At 52.8% G+C, this 14,740-nt stretch overlaps 3 protein-coding genes across 3 annotated transcripts; 1 reads left to right on the forward strand and 2 right to left on the reverse strand.

Moving 5' to 3' along the window:
- The first annotated feature begins 182 nt into the window (after window positions 1–182).
- WDR46 (WD repeat domain 46) lies at window positions 183–7,208 on the forward strand. The gene is made up of 15 exons (XM_022581587.3): window positions 183–398; window positions 498–710; window positions 819–899; window positions 1,040–1,152; window positions 1,277–1,364; window positions 1,492–1,553; window positions 1,775–1,879; window positions 1,985–2,135; window positions 2,261–2,396; window positions 2,716–2,815; window positions 5,810–6,123; window positions 6,270–6,364; window positions 6,503–6,598; window positions 6,726–6,839; window positions 6,927–7,208. The coding sequence occupies exons 1-15, from the start codon at window positions 198–200 to the stop codon at window positions 7,023–7,025; spliced, it is 1,968 nt and encodes a 655-aa protein (XP_022437295.2). The 5' UTR covers window positions 183–197; the 3' UTR covers window positions 7,026–7,208.
- Window positions 5,946–9,693, reverse strand: B3GALT4 (beta-1,3-galactosyltransferase 4). Its single transcript, XM_022581588.3, has 2 exons — window positions 9,118–9,693; window positions 5,946–8,938 (listed from the first exon to the last, which is right to left on the reverse strand). Exon 2 carries the CDS (start codon window positions 8,913–8,915, stop codon window positions 7,779–7,781), a length of 1,137 nt encoding a protein of 378 aa, XP_022437296.1. The 5' UTR covers window positions 8,916–8,938; window positions 9,118–9,693; the 3' UTR covers window positions 5,946–7,778.
- A 115-nt stretch (window positions 9,694–9,808) lies between these two features.
- RPS18 (ribosomal protein S18) lies at window positions 9,809–14,704 on the reverse strand. The gene is made up of 6 exons (XM_022581586.2): window positions 14,596–14,704; window positions 14,028–14,126; window positions 10,434–10,520; window positions 10,244–10,345; window positions 10,045–10,136; window positions 9,809–9,925 (listed from the first exon to the last, which is right to left on the reverse strand). The coding sequence occupies exons 1-6, from the start codon at window positions 14,596–14,598 to the stop codon at window positions 9,850–9,852; spliced, it is 459 nt and encodes a 152-aa protein (XP_022437294.1). The 5' UTR covers window positions 14,599–14,704; the 3' UTR covers window positions 9,809–9,849.
- Window positions 14,705–14,740: the final 36 nt, after the last annotated feature.

Here is a 14,740-nt window from a genome sequence, read left to right on the forward strand (position 1 = left end):
CGGCTTTCCGCTGAAAAGACTGGATTTGGAAGGTTTTAGGCAAGATGGGGAAACCAAGCCGGAAAAAGAAACTGCACGGTTGCTTGGTTCCTGGCCCCGGACAGCCTCTCTTTCATTACTCGGGCATAAGCTGCTGCACGGGAGTGCCGGGCCACGGCCCGCGGAGGCCCTCAGTGGCGAGCGCGCCCTCAGTCAAGATGGCGCCTAGAAGACTTCAGACCTGGGGCGGCGCTGATTGGATGAGGGTCGGAGAACTTCCGGGAGTTCTCCATCCGATTGTGGGACAGCTGAGAAGAGTTTGCACGTGTATCGTGGTTCGAGTGGACAAGATGGAGACGGTCCCCAAGCTGGGCAATAATGTCCCGCCCAAGAAAGACAAACTTCAGGGCAAGAAGAAGGTAGAGACCTCTTTGGGGTTGAAGGGAAGTTTTTAGCTGCGGGGTTGGAGGGGCGGGGCGAGGGGCAGCGCACTATCGGGGATCCTGATCTGCTGGCAGAAACCGCGGCGATACTGGGAGGAAGAGACCACTCAGACTGCTGCCGGAGCCTCTCCAGGTCCACCTCGTAAACGGAAGAGGAATCGAGAGCTCCGCCCCCAGAAGCCAAAGAACACTCACAGCACAAAGAAGTCTCGGATCTCCAAGAAGCCCCAGGTCCCGAAGAAACCCCGGGAACGGAGGAGTCCAGGGCCTCAGCGGAGCTTGTCTGGGGTGAGCCTGGGCCCTGATAGGGTGGCAAGGCAAGTCGCCTTGTGCTTGAGGGTACGAGGGTTGGGGTCAACCTGAGCCTGTTTCCTAATTGCCTCCTCCCTGCCCCAGGCCCAGGACCCATTTACAGGCCCCGCCCCCGTCCCTGTGGAGGTGGTTCAGAAGTTCTGTCGCATTGACAAATCCAAAAAGGTGAGGACCAGTCGGAGAGTGGGGAGGGGTTGCAGGCAGGGAGTGTCTGGGTGAGTTGGATGGAGGCGGGGCCAGGTGGCTCTCTTGTGACCCCCATATCCCTTGGTTCTTCTCCCACTCCTCCACCAACGATGTTGTAGCTGCCACGTTCTGAGACCAAAATCCGGAGCCGACTTGAGGCGGCTGAAGCTCAAGAAGAGGAAATAAGTGTCAAAGCTGCTCGTTCTGAGCTGCTGCTTGCTGAGGAACCTGGGTGAGTGGACCCTAATGTGGGCCTCCCCAGCCCCTGCTTTATGGGGCTCTCATTTCTCATTTTTATGTTGGTACACCCACTTCATATTAGGAAGCTTTAATTCATCCCTGATGCTCATATGCAGGTTTCTGGAAGGAGAGGATGGGGAGGACACAGCAAAGATATGCCAGGCTGACATCGTGGAGGCTGTGGACATTGCAAGTGCAGCCAAAGTGAGCCTGAGGATGGAAAAAGGGCCAATGGGTTGATGGATGCAGAGTAAGATGGGAGTGGGGACTAGAAGAGAAAATTACCAAAGGGAGCCAATGATTTCTTTTTTTTCTTTTCTTTTTTTTCTAGCATTTTGACTTGAACTTGAGGCAGTTTGGACCCTACAGGCTTAATTACTCTCGCACTGGGAGGTAAGGAATTCCAGTTACTTCAGTCTTGCTCATCTCAGCCATACCAGTGTGTGTCTGGGTTGTTGATGTGGGGAGGGTCTTGTGATTTGCTTGCATGTGAGGGTGCGCGTGTATGGCAGCATCTCTGCTCTCACCTGGAGAGAAGGAGCTGGTGTGGGGCAGACGTCTGAGCCCAGGTGCCCCCCTGAACTGACACCCTGCCTGTCCTCCAACTCCAACAGACACTTGGCTTTCGGAGGGCGCCGGGGTCATGTGGCTGCCCTTGATTGGGTGACAAAGAAGCTCATGTGCGAGATCAACGTCATGGAGGCAGTGCGGGACATCCGGTCAGTGGCCTCGGTTAGCAGCGGTGGGGCTGAGACAGCCCATCCCTGATCGAATGACAGCCAGTGACTCCCTTTCATGTTGTACTGTTACTCCGCTCCTCCCAGGTTTCTGCATTCGGAGGCACTGCTTGCTGTCGCCCAGAACCGCTGGCTTCACATTTACGACAACCAGGGCATCGAGCTCCATTGCATCCGCCGCTGTGACCGCATCACGCAGCTTGAGTTCCTGCCTTTCCACTTTCTCCTGGCCACAGCTGTGAGTGGCTGCGGAGCACAAGGACCGGGTGGCAGGCCCTGAGAAGACTGACCATCCTCCCCTGGGGCCCCAGTAGAGGAAGGACAGAGGGCAATCAGGACTCATTTTCTCTCTCTCTCTCTTAGTCAGAGACAGGGTTTCTGACCTACCTGGACGTGTCAGTGGGAAAGATTGTGGCAGCTCTGAATGCTCGGGCTGGACGGCTCAACATCATGACTCAGAACCCTTACAATGCCGTCATCCATCTGGGACACAGCAATGGTCGGTCCCTGGGTGAACTTTGACCCTGACCATCCTGTCCTACTTTTCCTGTCTTTTCTTTTCTTTTTTTCAGCTTGAGGGATCTTAGTTCTCCGACCAGGGATCGAACCTGGGCCCTTGGCATTGAAAACTCTGAGTATTAACCACTGGACTGCCAGGGAATGCCCCTGCTTTTCTTCTATATTTGCTTTTAACGGGTCCCTTCAGGTTGCTCCTCTGCTTCCCTCTCTTGTTACTTCTTGGCCTTGAGTCCCCATCTTTCCCAGGTTTAATCACCTCAGCACCCTTTTAGTAACTAAAGTTCTCCTCTGATGCCTAGGGACTGTGTCTTTATGGAGCCCAGCCATGAAGGAGCCACTGGCAAAGATTCTCTGTCACCGTGGTGGGGTCCGGGCTGTGGCAGTAGATTCTACAGGCACGTAAGTCACTTGTTTGGGCCTGAGGTGCTGGGGGGTGAGGGGCAGTGTGTGTGTCACAGCTCGGCAGAAAGGAGAGGAGGGGCACAGACGCTGCAGCCAAGCTGCTTGGGTTTAAATCCTGGTGTTATTCCTGACCAGCCATGTCAGCGAGCATGTTAGGTGACCTCGGTGTACCACTCATTGTCCTCATCCTGAGACTGGGGATATGAGTGTCTCGCTCAAGGGCCAGAAGACTTTTTCTGTAAAGAGCCTGATAGTAAGTATTTTAGGCTTGTTGGCAGTGGGGCATATCTGAGTGATTTATGTAGGTCCTTAAATAACAAGAGGAACCACAGGATTGCAAATTTTTAAGCAATGAACTTAGAAAAATAATTGAACACAATATTTTTGTAATACAGGTTTACTCATGAGAAGAACTGGATTCCTGTTTTTGAGAATAACATTTGGTTTAATTGAGGTTGAAAGTTAGTGTCCCAAGTCATCCAACCCAATTGCAAATGTTTATCTACAGATGCCGATCTGTGGAGAGATTTTGGTACTTGAAATGCTCTCAAGTGAGATGCTTTATGTGGTGTCAGTCTTGACCACAATACCGTGCTGTCTTAGCACAAAAAGCAGCCACAGAATAAGTAACTGAATGAGTGTGACTGTGTCCCAATAAATCTTTATTTGTAGATGCTGACATTGGAGTTTTCAAATAATTTTCATGTTTCAAAATATATTTCTTTTGATTTTTTTTTCCCAACCACTTAAAAATGTAAAAACCATTCTTTACAGCTTGTGGGCTATACAGAAATAGGTGGTGCGCTGGCTTTGTTGGCTCATGGGCCATAGTTTGCCAAGCCTGGGGCTTAGCTTAGAAAACTGTTGTAGGCGTGAACGCGAGTTAAGGCCTATAGAGTTGATCATGGTGCCTGGTGGGTAGGGAGCGCTGTATTTCATCATCTTTGTCAAAGACGATTGTCCTCTTTAGGTCTGGCTGGTGATGTGAAGGGTTGGGGGTGGCTGGTCTGTTTTGAATTTCCGCCTCACGACCGCTGTGAAGTCCTGACTGCTTTTCCCCTCCAGGGTCCCTCCAAGGTCTGTTTCTCGCCATTCTCAGTGTCACAGTTTCTAGCCTCCAGTTCTTCCTCCTTCTTGTGTGTCCTGGGTGTTGATGTCAGAATACTCTTTCCCACATTGCTTTCCTCCTTTTACACCATTGTTCAGGAATCTTCTACATTAAGTATTAACTCCATAACCTTACTTTTAAGTTGTTTGACAGAAAATCAGGAAGAAGAAAAGCCCAGTGGCTACCAACTTATGAAAGCCTGCCAGATGCTCACGCTTCCTGGGCCCCCCATAGTTGTGTCTCTGTGGACAAGTGGTTTGCTTCTGCCCTGTTTACTCCATGTCTGTGCCAGTCTGGTGCTAGGACTGTCAGGGGGCCTGTCCTGAGGTTTTCTGCCTTCTGTGGGCCATTGGACCTGAGCTGGACTTGGCCTTCCCCAGGCTGCCTGGGTCAGCTACTCCTGTGCTCAGGGCTCCATCAGTTCCTTCATGGAGGTTTGGTCAACAGCCTGACACCAGACGGCTCTGGTCCTTGGTCTTAGGCCCACCCCGGCTTAGCTCTTGTCCTCCTCAGGGGTGCCTCAGACCAGCCACAGGGGCTCCAGAGATGAGGCTGACTGTCGTCCTCAGCTGGCTTTCTGGCAGCTTGCATTAGGATTGGATTGGACTTGCAAAGCTGAAGTGTTTCTTGCAAGTTCAGTAGCGTGGTAGTGTGGCCTTGGATACCCATCTGGCCACTGGGTGGGCATTTGCACAGGGGATCCCAGAGCTGGGTGTGTTTGGGGCAGGAGCCAGCGTGTGCTCCTCAGTTGTTGGCTCAGTGAAGGGTGTGACCCTGTGTCCCAGGAGCCCTCCATAAGTCCTGGTTTGTGCTGATGGCCTCTCCCTCGGGTGGAGCTGGGCCCTGATTGTCTTGTCAGGACAAGTAGCCAGCTGGGCCTCTCTTCGGCCCCATCACAGGCCAAGTCTCTGCTCAAGTAGGAACTCCTTAGTGTCTTCCTCGTGGGTTCACAGCCAAGGGCTAAGAGGAGGGTCTTTGGCTTCTGGCAAACATACATCCCCTGGCGTGGCTGGTCCCCCTTCAGCCTCCCTGAGGAGCAACTTGAACATCAATAGAAACTCCAACCTCTGCAAGTAAATGACTTGCATGGTACATGCTTCCTTGAGAGGATTTGGTCACCAACCTTGACCACCCTCCTTCCAGGGAAGGGGGCGGGGCAGAGCCCTCTAGTGCATCACTTCCTTGCTTCCTAAGGAGGTTTTTTCAGGTCCATGCAGTCTCCATCTTGTGGCCTGTCATTGCCGGAGAGCAGCTTTGGGAACTATCTCGCGTCCGACCTTCAGGAGCCCCTGCAATTTGTCCCCTCCTGGCCTTCCTGGCCATATTTCCCACCAGCCTGGAAAACAAACCCCTGCTTCCATCTCCCTGTCTCCATGCTCTGATGTTAATTCATTTGTACTTGCTTATACAGGCATCTCTGTTTTTTGTGCTTTCTTGAGAATTACCTAGAATGGCTCAAATCCCACGAAGCCCTCCCTGACCACTGCTGTGAGCCCTTCCCGCTGCTTACCGATGGGCTGCCTGTCTATGTGGTGGGACCTCACACCTGGGTGTAGATTGTCGTGTGTGTCCTCCTTTTCATTCACATGTCGTGAGTGGGTAAGAGCACAGACACTAAAGACACAGGTCTGACTTGAATTCTAGCTCTACCACTCCCCCTGATTTCCTTTCTCTGAGCTAGCTTCAGTTTCTTCTCTGTAAAAGGGAAATGGAAATAGTACAGCCGCCTCACTGAGCAGAGGTGCGTGGAGTGTGTGGTATGATGGTAGTGATTACTGTCATTATTGGTTTTCTTCTCCTCAACCAGACCTGGTGCCTGGACTTGGCCACAGGCCTGCCCAGTAAGCTCATACTATGGATTAATCAGCCCCCCTTGCCCCCAGGCACATGGCCACCTCTGGCCTGGACCACCAGCTGAAGATCTTTGACTTGCGAGGGACGTTCCAGCCTCTGAGCGCTCGGACCCTGCCCCAGGGAGCGGGGCACCTGGCCTTCTCCCAGCGGGGACTGCTGGCTGCAGGAACGGGCGATGTGGTCAACATATGGGCAGGACAGGGCAAGGCCAGCCCCCCGTCCCTGGAGCAGCCCTACCTCACCCACCGGCTCTCAGGCCACGTGCATGGCCTTCAGTTCTGCCCCTTTGAAGATGTGCTGGGAGTGGGGCACAGCGGGGGCATCACCAGCATGCTGGTCCCTGGTGAGTGGGCAGGGCTGGGGCTCTTAAGTGGATGACCTCAGGATGGAAGCTGGAGTGGGCCTGACCCTGAGACAGCTGGGGGCCAGGGGCTTGCTTAGGCTGGAGCAGGTTCCTGTTTACAGTTCTGTGTTCCCTCCTCCCTCCAGGGGCTGCTGAGCCCAACTTCGATGGCCTGGAGAGTAACCCATACAGGAGCCGGAAGCAGCGCCAGGAGTGGGAGGTGAAGGCCCTGCTGGAGAAGGTGAGGAAGTGTCTGCGTGTGGTTTGGGGCCGGGGGTCTTGGGAAGTGGGCTTCAGCGGCATCTCTGGTTTCCGGCCCTCTTTGGTGTCACCCTCCTGTGGCTCCTTACGCGTTCCTGTCCCTCTGTGACACACCCAGGTACCTGCAGAGCTCATCTGTCTGGACCCACGAGCCCTGGCAGAGGTTGATGTCATCTCTCTGGAGCAGGAAGAGAAGGAACGGCTAGAGAGGCTGGTACGGAGCAGGCCCCCGAGGGCCCGGGCCTTCCTCACCCCCACATCCTGTCCCCACCATGTCCTCAGAAGTGCAGTTCCCTGCCTTGGAAGTCTGTTTCAGGTTTCACTCCTGTCCCCTCCCTCAGGGCTACGATCCCGACACCAAGCCTCCCTTCCAGCCAAAGCCAAAGCAGAAGGGCCGCAGCTCCACAGCAAGTCTGGTGAAGAGGAAGAGGAAGGTCATGGATGAGGAACACAGGGTAAGTGAGCGCTGGGGGATGGGCCAGGCGGCCTGTGGGCTGTGCCCTCCTGCCACTTCTCACCTCGCCCCTTTCTCCCCACCCCAGGACAAAGTCCGGCAGAGCTTGGAGCAGCAGCCGCAGAAGCAAGAGAAGGCCAAGCCCATGGGGGCCCGGCCATCTGCCCTGGACAGATTTGTGCGCTGAGCCAGGCTCCAGGGGTTCCTGGGAACGACATTCTCTCCCCAAGAGCACCTGTGGGGAATGACCTGTTCCCTGGAATGAGGAGGGAGCAGTGAGGCCCCTCCCCCACAGGGGGTGGAAAGCTGACTCCTGGGTGTTGGGGGAGAGGGCTTGGTATTAAACAGGAAGGTGGGTTTTTGGATAACATGTCTGGATCATCCCGTGGACCTGTTCCCTTCCCACGTCCGGCCTGGGGCTGCTCTAAGACGCGAGAGGTCGTGGTGTCTTGCTTCTACCCTCACCCCTATCTTGTGGTCGCTGTGGCTTTAGTCTGGCTCTCTAGGGCCTTCCTCCAGGGAGAGGCTGTCCTCCCTCTCCCACATCCCTGGAGATGTCCTTTCCATCCAGCAGGCTCTGGTAGCCTTCAGGTTCCCCAGGTTTGTGATCTGAGACTCCTGGTGAGGACCACACTGTACTCGAAGAGGAAAAGAGACAAGTTTATTGAGGGGCTTGTGCCCCTCCCCTGCCGTGGCTGGAGAGAACAACCCAGCATGTGCGGCTCTTCCTGATGACCATGTTTGGGGCTGGCAGGCCAGGCAGCCCCCCTAGGTGTGTCCTGTATCCCTCAGTCTTCGGTGACAGACTGAGCATCTGGTGTAGGGCAACCGATCAGTTGCAGCCAGCTACAGCCCCTGCCTTGGGCCCGGGAGAGAGAAGGTGGTGAGGGTGCGGGCGGACTCTCAGCTCCTCACCCCTCTCCTGGGCGCTCTTGCCCTCTCAGCTGTGAAGCCAGGCTATTACCCGGCATCGGAGGATGCCGAGGACTCCCTGGAGCCGGGAGCAGAAGGGTACAGTTCTTTCCCCGTCAGAGCCACCCACCAGCTTCCAGGCTTCCTGCATCTCCCAGGGGTCCAGCTTGTGGGATGTCAGCAGGAATTTCCCATAGCAGCACCGATCCAGGGGGTAGTGGGTGGCACCAGCCAGCTTGACACAGTGGGTTGGGGCGAGGCCTCCTCGTCGGGCACTTAACCCCACAAAGACATCCTCCAGTGGCAGAAGGGGTGCCCGGCTGGCTACCTTCAGTATGAGCTGCACAGCAGAAGCCGATAGCACATACCCCGTGCCTGAGGCGTAGGGGGGAAAGGGGCCCCAGGTGGGAGGCCACTGTTTCTCTGATATCTGGTGCTTGCCCCCTGGTGTCCGAGAGGGGTGCACCCGCCAATGCACACGGCCCAGGTACAAGAGAGGCACAGGCTGGCTTGCCAAGGTGGGGCCTCCTTCCCACTTTTCATCTCCAACTTTCGCCTTTCTCGGGGGCCCCATGCCCCTTTCCCATTGCTCCCAGCGGCCTCCTCGCCGGACCAGCTCTGATACCAGTTCGGGGACATTGACGAACACATCATCGTCGGTCTTGAGGATGTAGCGGGCCACGGGGCAGTGTTTGTCGGCCCAGTTCAGCCCGCTGAGGGTCTTGAGAGTGAGGTTGCGGTAGGAATCCTGGAAAGCTGCCTGCATTATGTCCCCCTGGGCCGCTGACTCCCGCGCCAGGTCGTTCCCGCGCGAGCCCCAGCTGGGCTCTCCCAGCAGAAAGACAGTCTGCACCCTGAGCCCTCGGGCCTCGCGCAGCCGGCCCCACGAGGCCCGAATGGCGTTTCTCTGGTTCAGGTTATCCGGGGCCGTGCACACCAGGATTAGCAGGAAGGGCGGGGGGCCGGGACCGCCGCACGCCTCCTCGTTGGGGATCAGGAGGCGGGGCAGGGTCAGGGGCGGCCCGGGCGAGGCCGGGCCTGGGAGCAGGGAGGCTAGCGAGAGGCTCAGCAGCTCCTCCCCTATGCCCGAGGGCCCAAAGAGCGTCCAGACAATCACGAGCAGCAGGGCGGCCAGGAAAAGGCGCCGGAAGAGGCTGAGGCGCATGGTGCGGCGCAGTCAGAGGGGACCTGGAGGGAAAGATGGAACGCGGTTAGAGGGCGGAGAGTGCAGCTCTAGGACACTTCGGTCCCTAACCGGCCACGCCAGGGCTGGGGCGGGCGGAGGGCACGGCCTGTACCAGCGCCCTAAGGTGCCGGCGCGGGAGGCGGCGCGGCGGGGCCCATGGCTGCAGCTGAGGGGAGGTTACCTTGTCGGCTCGGCCGCCGAGGCCTGCCTCCATGGCCGGCGGGTTTCCGCTTCAACAGTCACCTCCCCCGTCCGCGGAAGAGGCCTAGTCCCGCCCCTCTCGCTGGGAGGGCGTGGCGTGCGCGTCCCCGGGAACCCCGTCAGAAGCTTCGCAGCCGCGCGGCAACCAGAATGCAGAGGGGAGGGAGCGTGGTGTACAAGTGGGGTCTTCCCCGAAACTGGGCAAGAATGGAATTGGACCCGCGGGCCTCGGGCACAGCGGGCGAACGCTGTGCAGCCGGAACGGCAGCGGCTGCCTGGCAACAATGCGCCCCCCCCTCCCCCCCCCCGCCGCTCAGCTCTTCCGGGTCACCAAAATCATCTCCCCCCAACTCTCAGAAACCTAGGGTGGTAAAGACCTGAAAATACTCACCTAAGCGGCAACTGGCTAGGCTCAACTACCTCCTCGAGGATGAGCGTGTTGGTTGCCCCTTCTCCCACCCACCTGGAGAGCAGGGCACCACTAAGTAAAATGTCGCTTCCCGCAGTGGGGAGTGGCAACAGCATAGCTTTAAACAAGACCAAGGACACTGTCTGGGCAACTGAGTGGGGAAATCAGGCAGGAGGGAAAATGACCAACAGGGCCCAGTGTGAGAACATGTTCCCTATTAGTGTCTCCAGAAAAATGCAAAGAACCATAAAGAAGAAAGCCGTAACTGTATAAACTATTTATTAACAGACAACGCCCACAAATTTATTTCTTCTTGGACACACCCACGGTGCGGCCACGGCGGCCTGTGGTCTTGGTGTGCTGGCCTCGTACACGAAGCCTGCAGGTGAGAAAAGAGAAGGGTTACAGGTCTTACACCATACAAACGTCTGGAAAAAGAGCATGAGAATTCCCTGGGAGTCTAGGGACAGGCAGGGATGAACCCCCTGCCCCACTCACCCCCAGAAGTGGCGGAGCCCTCGGTGGGCCCTAATCTTCTTCAGTCGCTCCAGGTCTTCACGGAGCTTGTTGTCCAGACCGTTGGCCAGGACCTGGATACAGAGAAGACGGTGAGGTATGCTTGTTCTACCCCCTGGCCTATGACCAATTCTAACTGGACACACTGCTTTTCTCTAATCTCCCCCATCTTAATACACACCTGGCTGTATTTTCCATCCTTCACGTCCTTCTGTCTGTTTAAGAACCAGTCTGGGATCTTGTATTGGCGTGGATTCTGCATAATGGTGATCACACGTTCCACCTGGCAGGCAGGACAAGGGTCAGGTCCAGATGGTCTCCCCGCCCCCTCCCCATAGGCCCAACCCCCAGCCCCCCTTCCTTGTCCTCACCTCATCCTCAGTGAGCTCTCCTGCCCTCTTGGTGAGGTCGATGTCTGCTTTCCTCAACACCACATGAGCATATCTTCGCCCCACACCCTGAGGAAAGGTTTCAGAGTCGGATGAGTCTGATTTTTTGGGTTTCCTTTATAGACCCATGATTCAAAAAGCACAGAAAGGTAGGTCCTAAAATAACCTAATGCCTTATACTTTTCCAGATACAAAGCCTAATCATTAAAAGAGAAAAAGTTTTGTTCAGAGGCAGGGCTGGACCAGAGAACTTGGGGCATATACCCCTTGAAAGCAGAATCTTTTTTCCCCACTTGCCCAGCATACGGACATAGCTGTAAATGCTGCTAAGACAATACAGCAGCATCCAAGAACGGCACCTCCTCATTTCTGCATCGTGGAGAATGAAGCTGATGTCCCTCAGAGCTGATGTAGCACCAAGGCAGCAAGATTAGGGTATTGTGAATTAATAAGGTTGATTAAGGGGTAGGAATGTCAGTTGCTCACGATGTCTAAGGGTGACAGGCCATGATCCTTTGGGCAGGTCACTGCACGATCAAAATAAAACACTTAAATCAGTGACATCATGTCACCACCACCACTGGTACTCCTTGCCACCTGAATTCACAAGCCAAATTGACTTGGATAGTGAAGGACTGTGTGCTGGGTTGAATAGTGTCCCACCAAATATATGTCCATCCGGAACCTCAAAATGTTATTTTATTTTGAAATATAGTTTGTTAAAATGAGGTCATACTGGATTAAATCCAATGACTGGTGTTCTTATCAAAGGAGAGGACACAGACACAGAGGGAAGAAGGCATGTGATAAGAGGCGAGACACTAGAGTGATGCAGCTGTAACACAAAGAAACCAAGGATGTTTGGCATCCAGAACTGAGAGATTAAGTTTCTGTTGTTTGAAGCCAACAAGTCTGTGTTACAAGGGCCCCAGGAAACTGAAATAGATGGCATTTCCTTTCTGTAAGAAAGTGACCAGGAAGTCAAATTACCAGATTGATTTGGAAGAGACCAGGATCTTAAGTCTCTCTCAAACTTTCTCTTCCTTCTATTTTTTTTTTTTTGCGGTACGCGGGCCTCTCACTATCGTGGCCTCTCCCGTTGCAGAGCACAGGCTCCGGACGCGCAGGCTCAGCGGCCATGGCTCACGGGCCCAGCCACTCCGCAGCATGTGGGATCTTCCCGGACCGGGGCACGAACCCGTGTCCCCTGCATCGGCAGGCGGACTCTCAACCACTGCGCCACCAGGGAAGCCCCTCCTTCTACTTTTAAGTGTTTACAACTTTCCATAAACAAGTTTTTAAAAAAGTTGCTGTCAAGCTAAGACTTTTGAAAGCCCTATTTAGATACTGGCTTGCCAACCTCCTAAGTTAGACCCACAGATCCCCTTTACTCTGCCCCAAGCAGACCACCCTTATTCTCTCCATCCAGAAGAGTACACTACAGGAAATCATCACTTTCTCATCTTTGTAGCTCAAGGGCCTGGACCATATAACAGAAGAGTTGATACTAACTTCATACTAGTCTCTGAAACCCAGTCATTGTGACCAATTCCAACCCCCTCCATGTTTCCAAACAATCCACAGACAACAGTTATCATCCTGATTTAGAGAAAGAGCAGAACAACCAGCCTTAAGGAATGTTCATAGCAAAAGTGGACAAATGGAAACAAAACAAAGGGATCATGGCACAGAATAACCTTGCAGGTGTGTATTACCTCTCAGCAAATACCCTCTTCTGCTTGTGCCAACTTCAATACTTCACCTTTCCCTGGCCAATTAACCTTGCTCCTCTAACTACATTTTGAGGAACCCCTCCTTATACTCAACCTCCCCCGGCAACTTTCTTCCAATTTCTAAGTATTACCCCGCCCTACATTCCAGATCATTAACAAAAGACCACCTGCAAAGGTGGTGGAGCAACAGGGCTCCCATACACTTCTGGTAGAAAGTGTAAATTGATACGACCACTTTGGAAAACTGTTTAGCAGTATTTACTAAAGCTAAACATATACATGTCCTATATACCTACGAGAAATGTAGATGGATGTTCTTTAAGAATGTACATGTACTAGAACATTTGTAATAGCACTATATGTAATAGCTAAAAACTGCCCCCCCCCAAAAAAAGGCCACCTGCAAGCTTCAGTTGTCTCACCAGAGGAAGAGCCAGCAAAGGCTGACTTTCCACACAAGTAGCAACGGCCCCAGTACCTGTCTATATCTAATCTTTCCCAGTGATAAGTAGGGCATCAAGTTAATAAAAAGATTTATCAAAATACTCATTAAGTATCGGAAACTGCTTTGGTTAAACTGTTTTAAGCTACAAAGGTTGACACATACTTAAGGTAACAAATAACAAACTAATTAATTTCAAAGAGGCAGAGGAAGGGTTTAACAGAAGTATCCTACTAACCATGCTCATCTTTTATTTTCACTATCTCACCTACAGCCTTTAAAAAGGGAACAGGCAACCTCACAGATACAGTGGGCTCAGTTCCAGACCATGCCAAACAGTGAATATTGCAATAAAGGGAGCTACACAATATATTTTGGTTTCCCAACACATGTAAAAGTTATGTAATCTATTAAGGGAGCAATAAATTTATGTCTCAAAAAACCCCATACATACCTTAATTAAAAGATACTTTATTACTATAAAGTGGTAACCATCACCTGAGTCTTCATCAAATCTAAATATTTTTGCAATAGTAACACCAAAGGCCGCTGATCACAGATCACCATTAACAAACACAGTAATGAAAACGTCTGAAATCTTGCAAGAATTACCAAAATGTGACAGAGACACCAAGTGAGCAAATGCTATTGAAAACTGACTTCCTTGAGACAGGGCTGCCACAAAAAACACGTTATTGCTAAGCACGATAAAATGAGGTAAGCCTGTACTGTATTCCACACTGCCTTACTAGTTTCACAGAACAGAAGGAAGCAATCTTCATATGTACCATTTAAGTATGAAAGCTGTGCTCCTTGAATTACAGAATGAAAAAGTAAATGCGATGGATCTTACAAAGAAAAGCTTATGATATACTGTTTTAAATTAACAACCTATCTATAAAATACTTATAATGGTGTCCTGTCATGACATAGTGACACCTCCCATCTCCCAACTTAGAATCTCTCAGCTTTTCTACTCACCCTTCAAAATGTACAATAATCCAATTTCTAGTATATACACATTTCCCAGGAAGAGTTGCTGTTATGATGCACTGGGGGAGAGCGGCAGAAACCAAATTCAGCACGGACCTTACAAGCTGATTGATGGCTGATGGTCCAGGAAGTTTTTAGTGAATTCAGGTAGACAACCAAACCCATTCCCCATCCCCTAGGTGAAATACATTGGCTTGACCTGAGACTGTTCTTTGGCTTTTATCACTTACCTTTTGGGTCAAATATTGTTAAGGGGATAAGGGGACTAGTTGCACTCTTAACTATTCTTTTTTTACCCATCAGATGTGGTGATCTGGTTGGGACTTCCTCCACCTTGCCTTAACGAAAGCTCAATTGTTAACAACCCAAGTTTCACCTACAACCCAAGTAGTCCTTACCCTACTTTACCTTAATTGCAGTGATGGCAAAGGCAATTTTCCGCCGCCCATCGATGTTGGTGTTGAGTACTCGCAAAATGTGCTGGAACTTCTCGGGGATTACTAGAGACTGACAGAGATTCGGGGAGAAATTAGACACCGTGAACTACTATTAAACTGTAACCTCAAACACGAGCGTTAAGCTTGTCACACAGAGAGCAAGAAGCCCCCGTCAGGTTTTCACGACACAACAAACTCCTCAGTCCTGCAGACAGCAGGAGCATCAAGTGTTCAGGCTTGGAAAAACGCAACCTCCGGGAGGAAGCACGTCTCCTGCCCGTTCCCAAAGTACACTCTGAGTGGCGGAGGCCGGAGGGCCCCACTCACGCCCAAGCCTTTCCAGCTCCCGCGGAATGACTTCCTCCGGCCCCACTCCCCACAACTGGATGTCTTTAGTCGTCCTTTTCCAGGGCTGCGATCCAAGGCTCCACACAGAAAGTTGCAGGCCCCCAATGTAGGACATTTTCGGCCCCCTGACAGCAGACCTTCCTTGCCCCGGTTCCGATGTCGCCAGATCCCCGTACCGATTCCAGTCTTACCATGGCGGCGGCCCCAGCGGCGGCGTGTAGGCCTCCAGTGGAAGAGAGAGCGGAAGTGACGTACCAGCACTATATCACCACCCGTCGGAAGGGGCGGAGCGATCTTGATGAGGAGTTTCCGGAAACTGTGCAAGAGTCTGAGTTG

The sequence above is a fragment of the Delphinapterus leucas genome, chromosome 10 (assembly GCF_059928025.1).
Source record: "Delphinapterus leucas isolate spDelLeu-1000000601 "Yukka" chromosome 10, BTC_Dleu_Yukka2, whole genome shotgun sequence".
NCBI classification, from domain to species: Eukaryota; Metazoa; Chordata; class Mammalia; order Artiodactyla; family Monodontidae; genus Delphinapterus; species Delphinapterus leucas.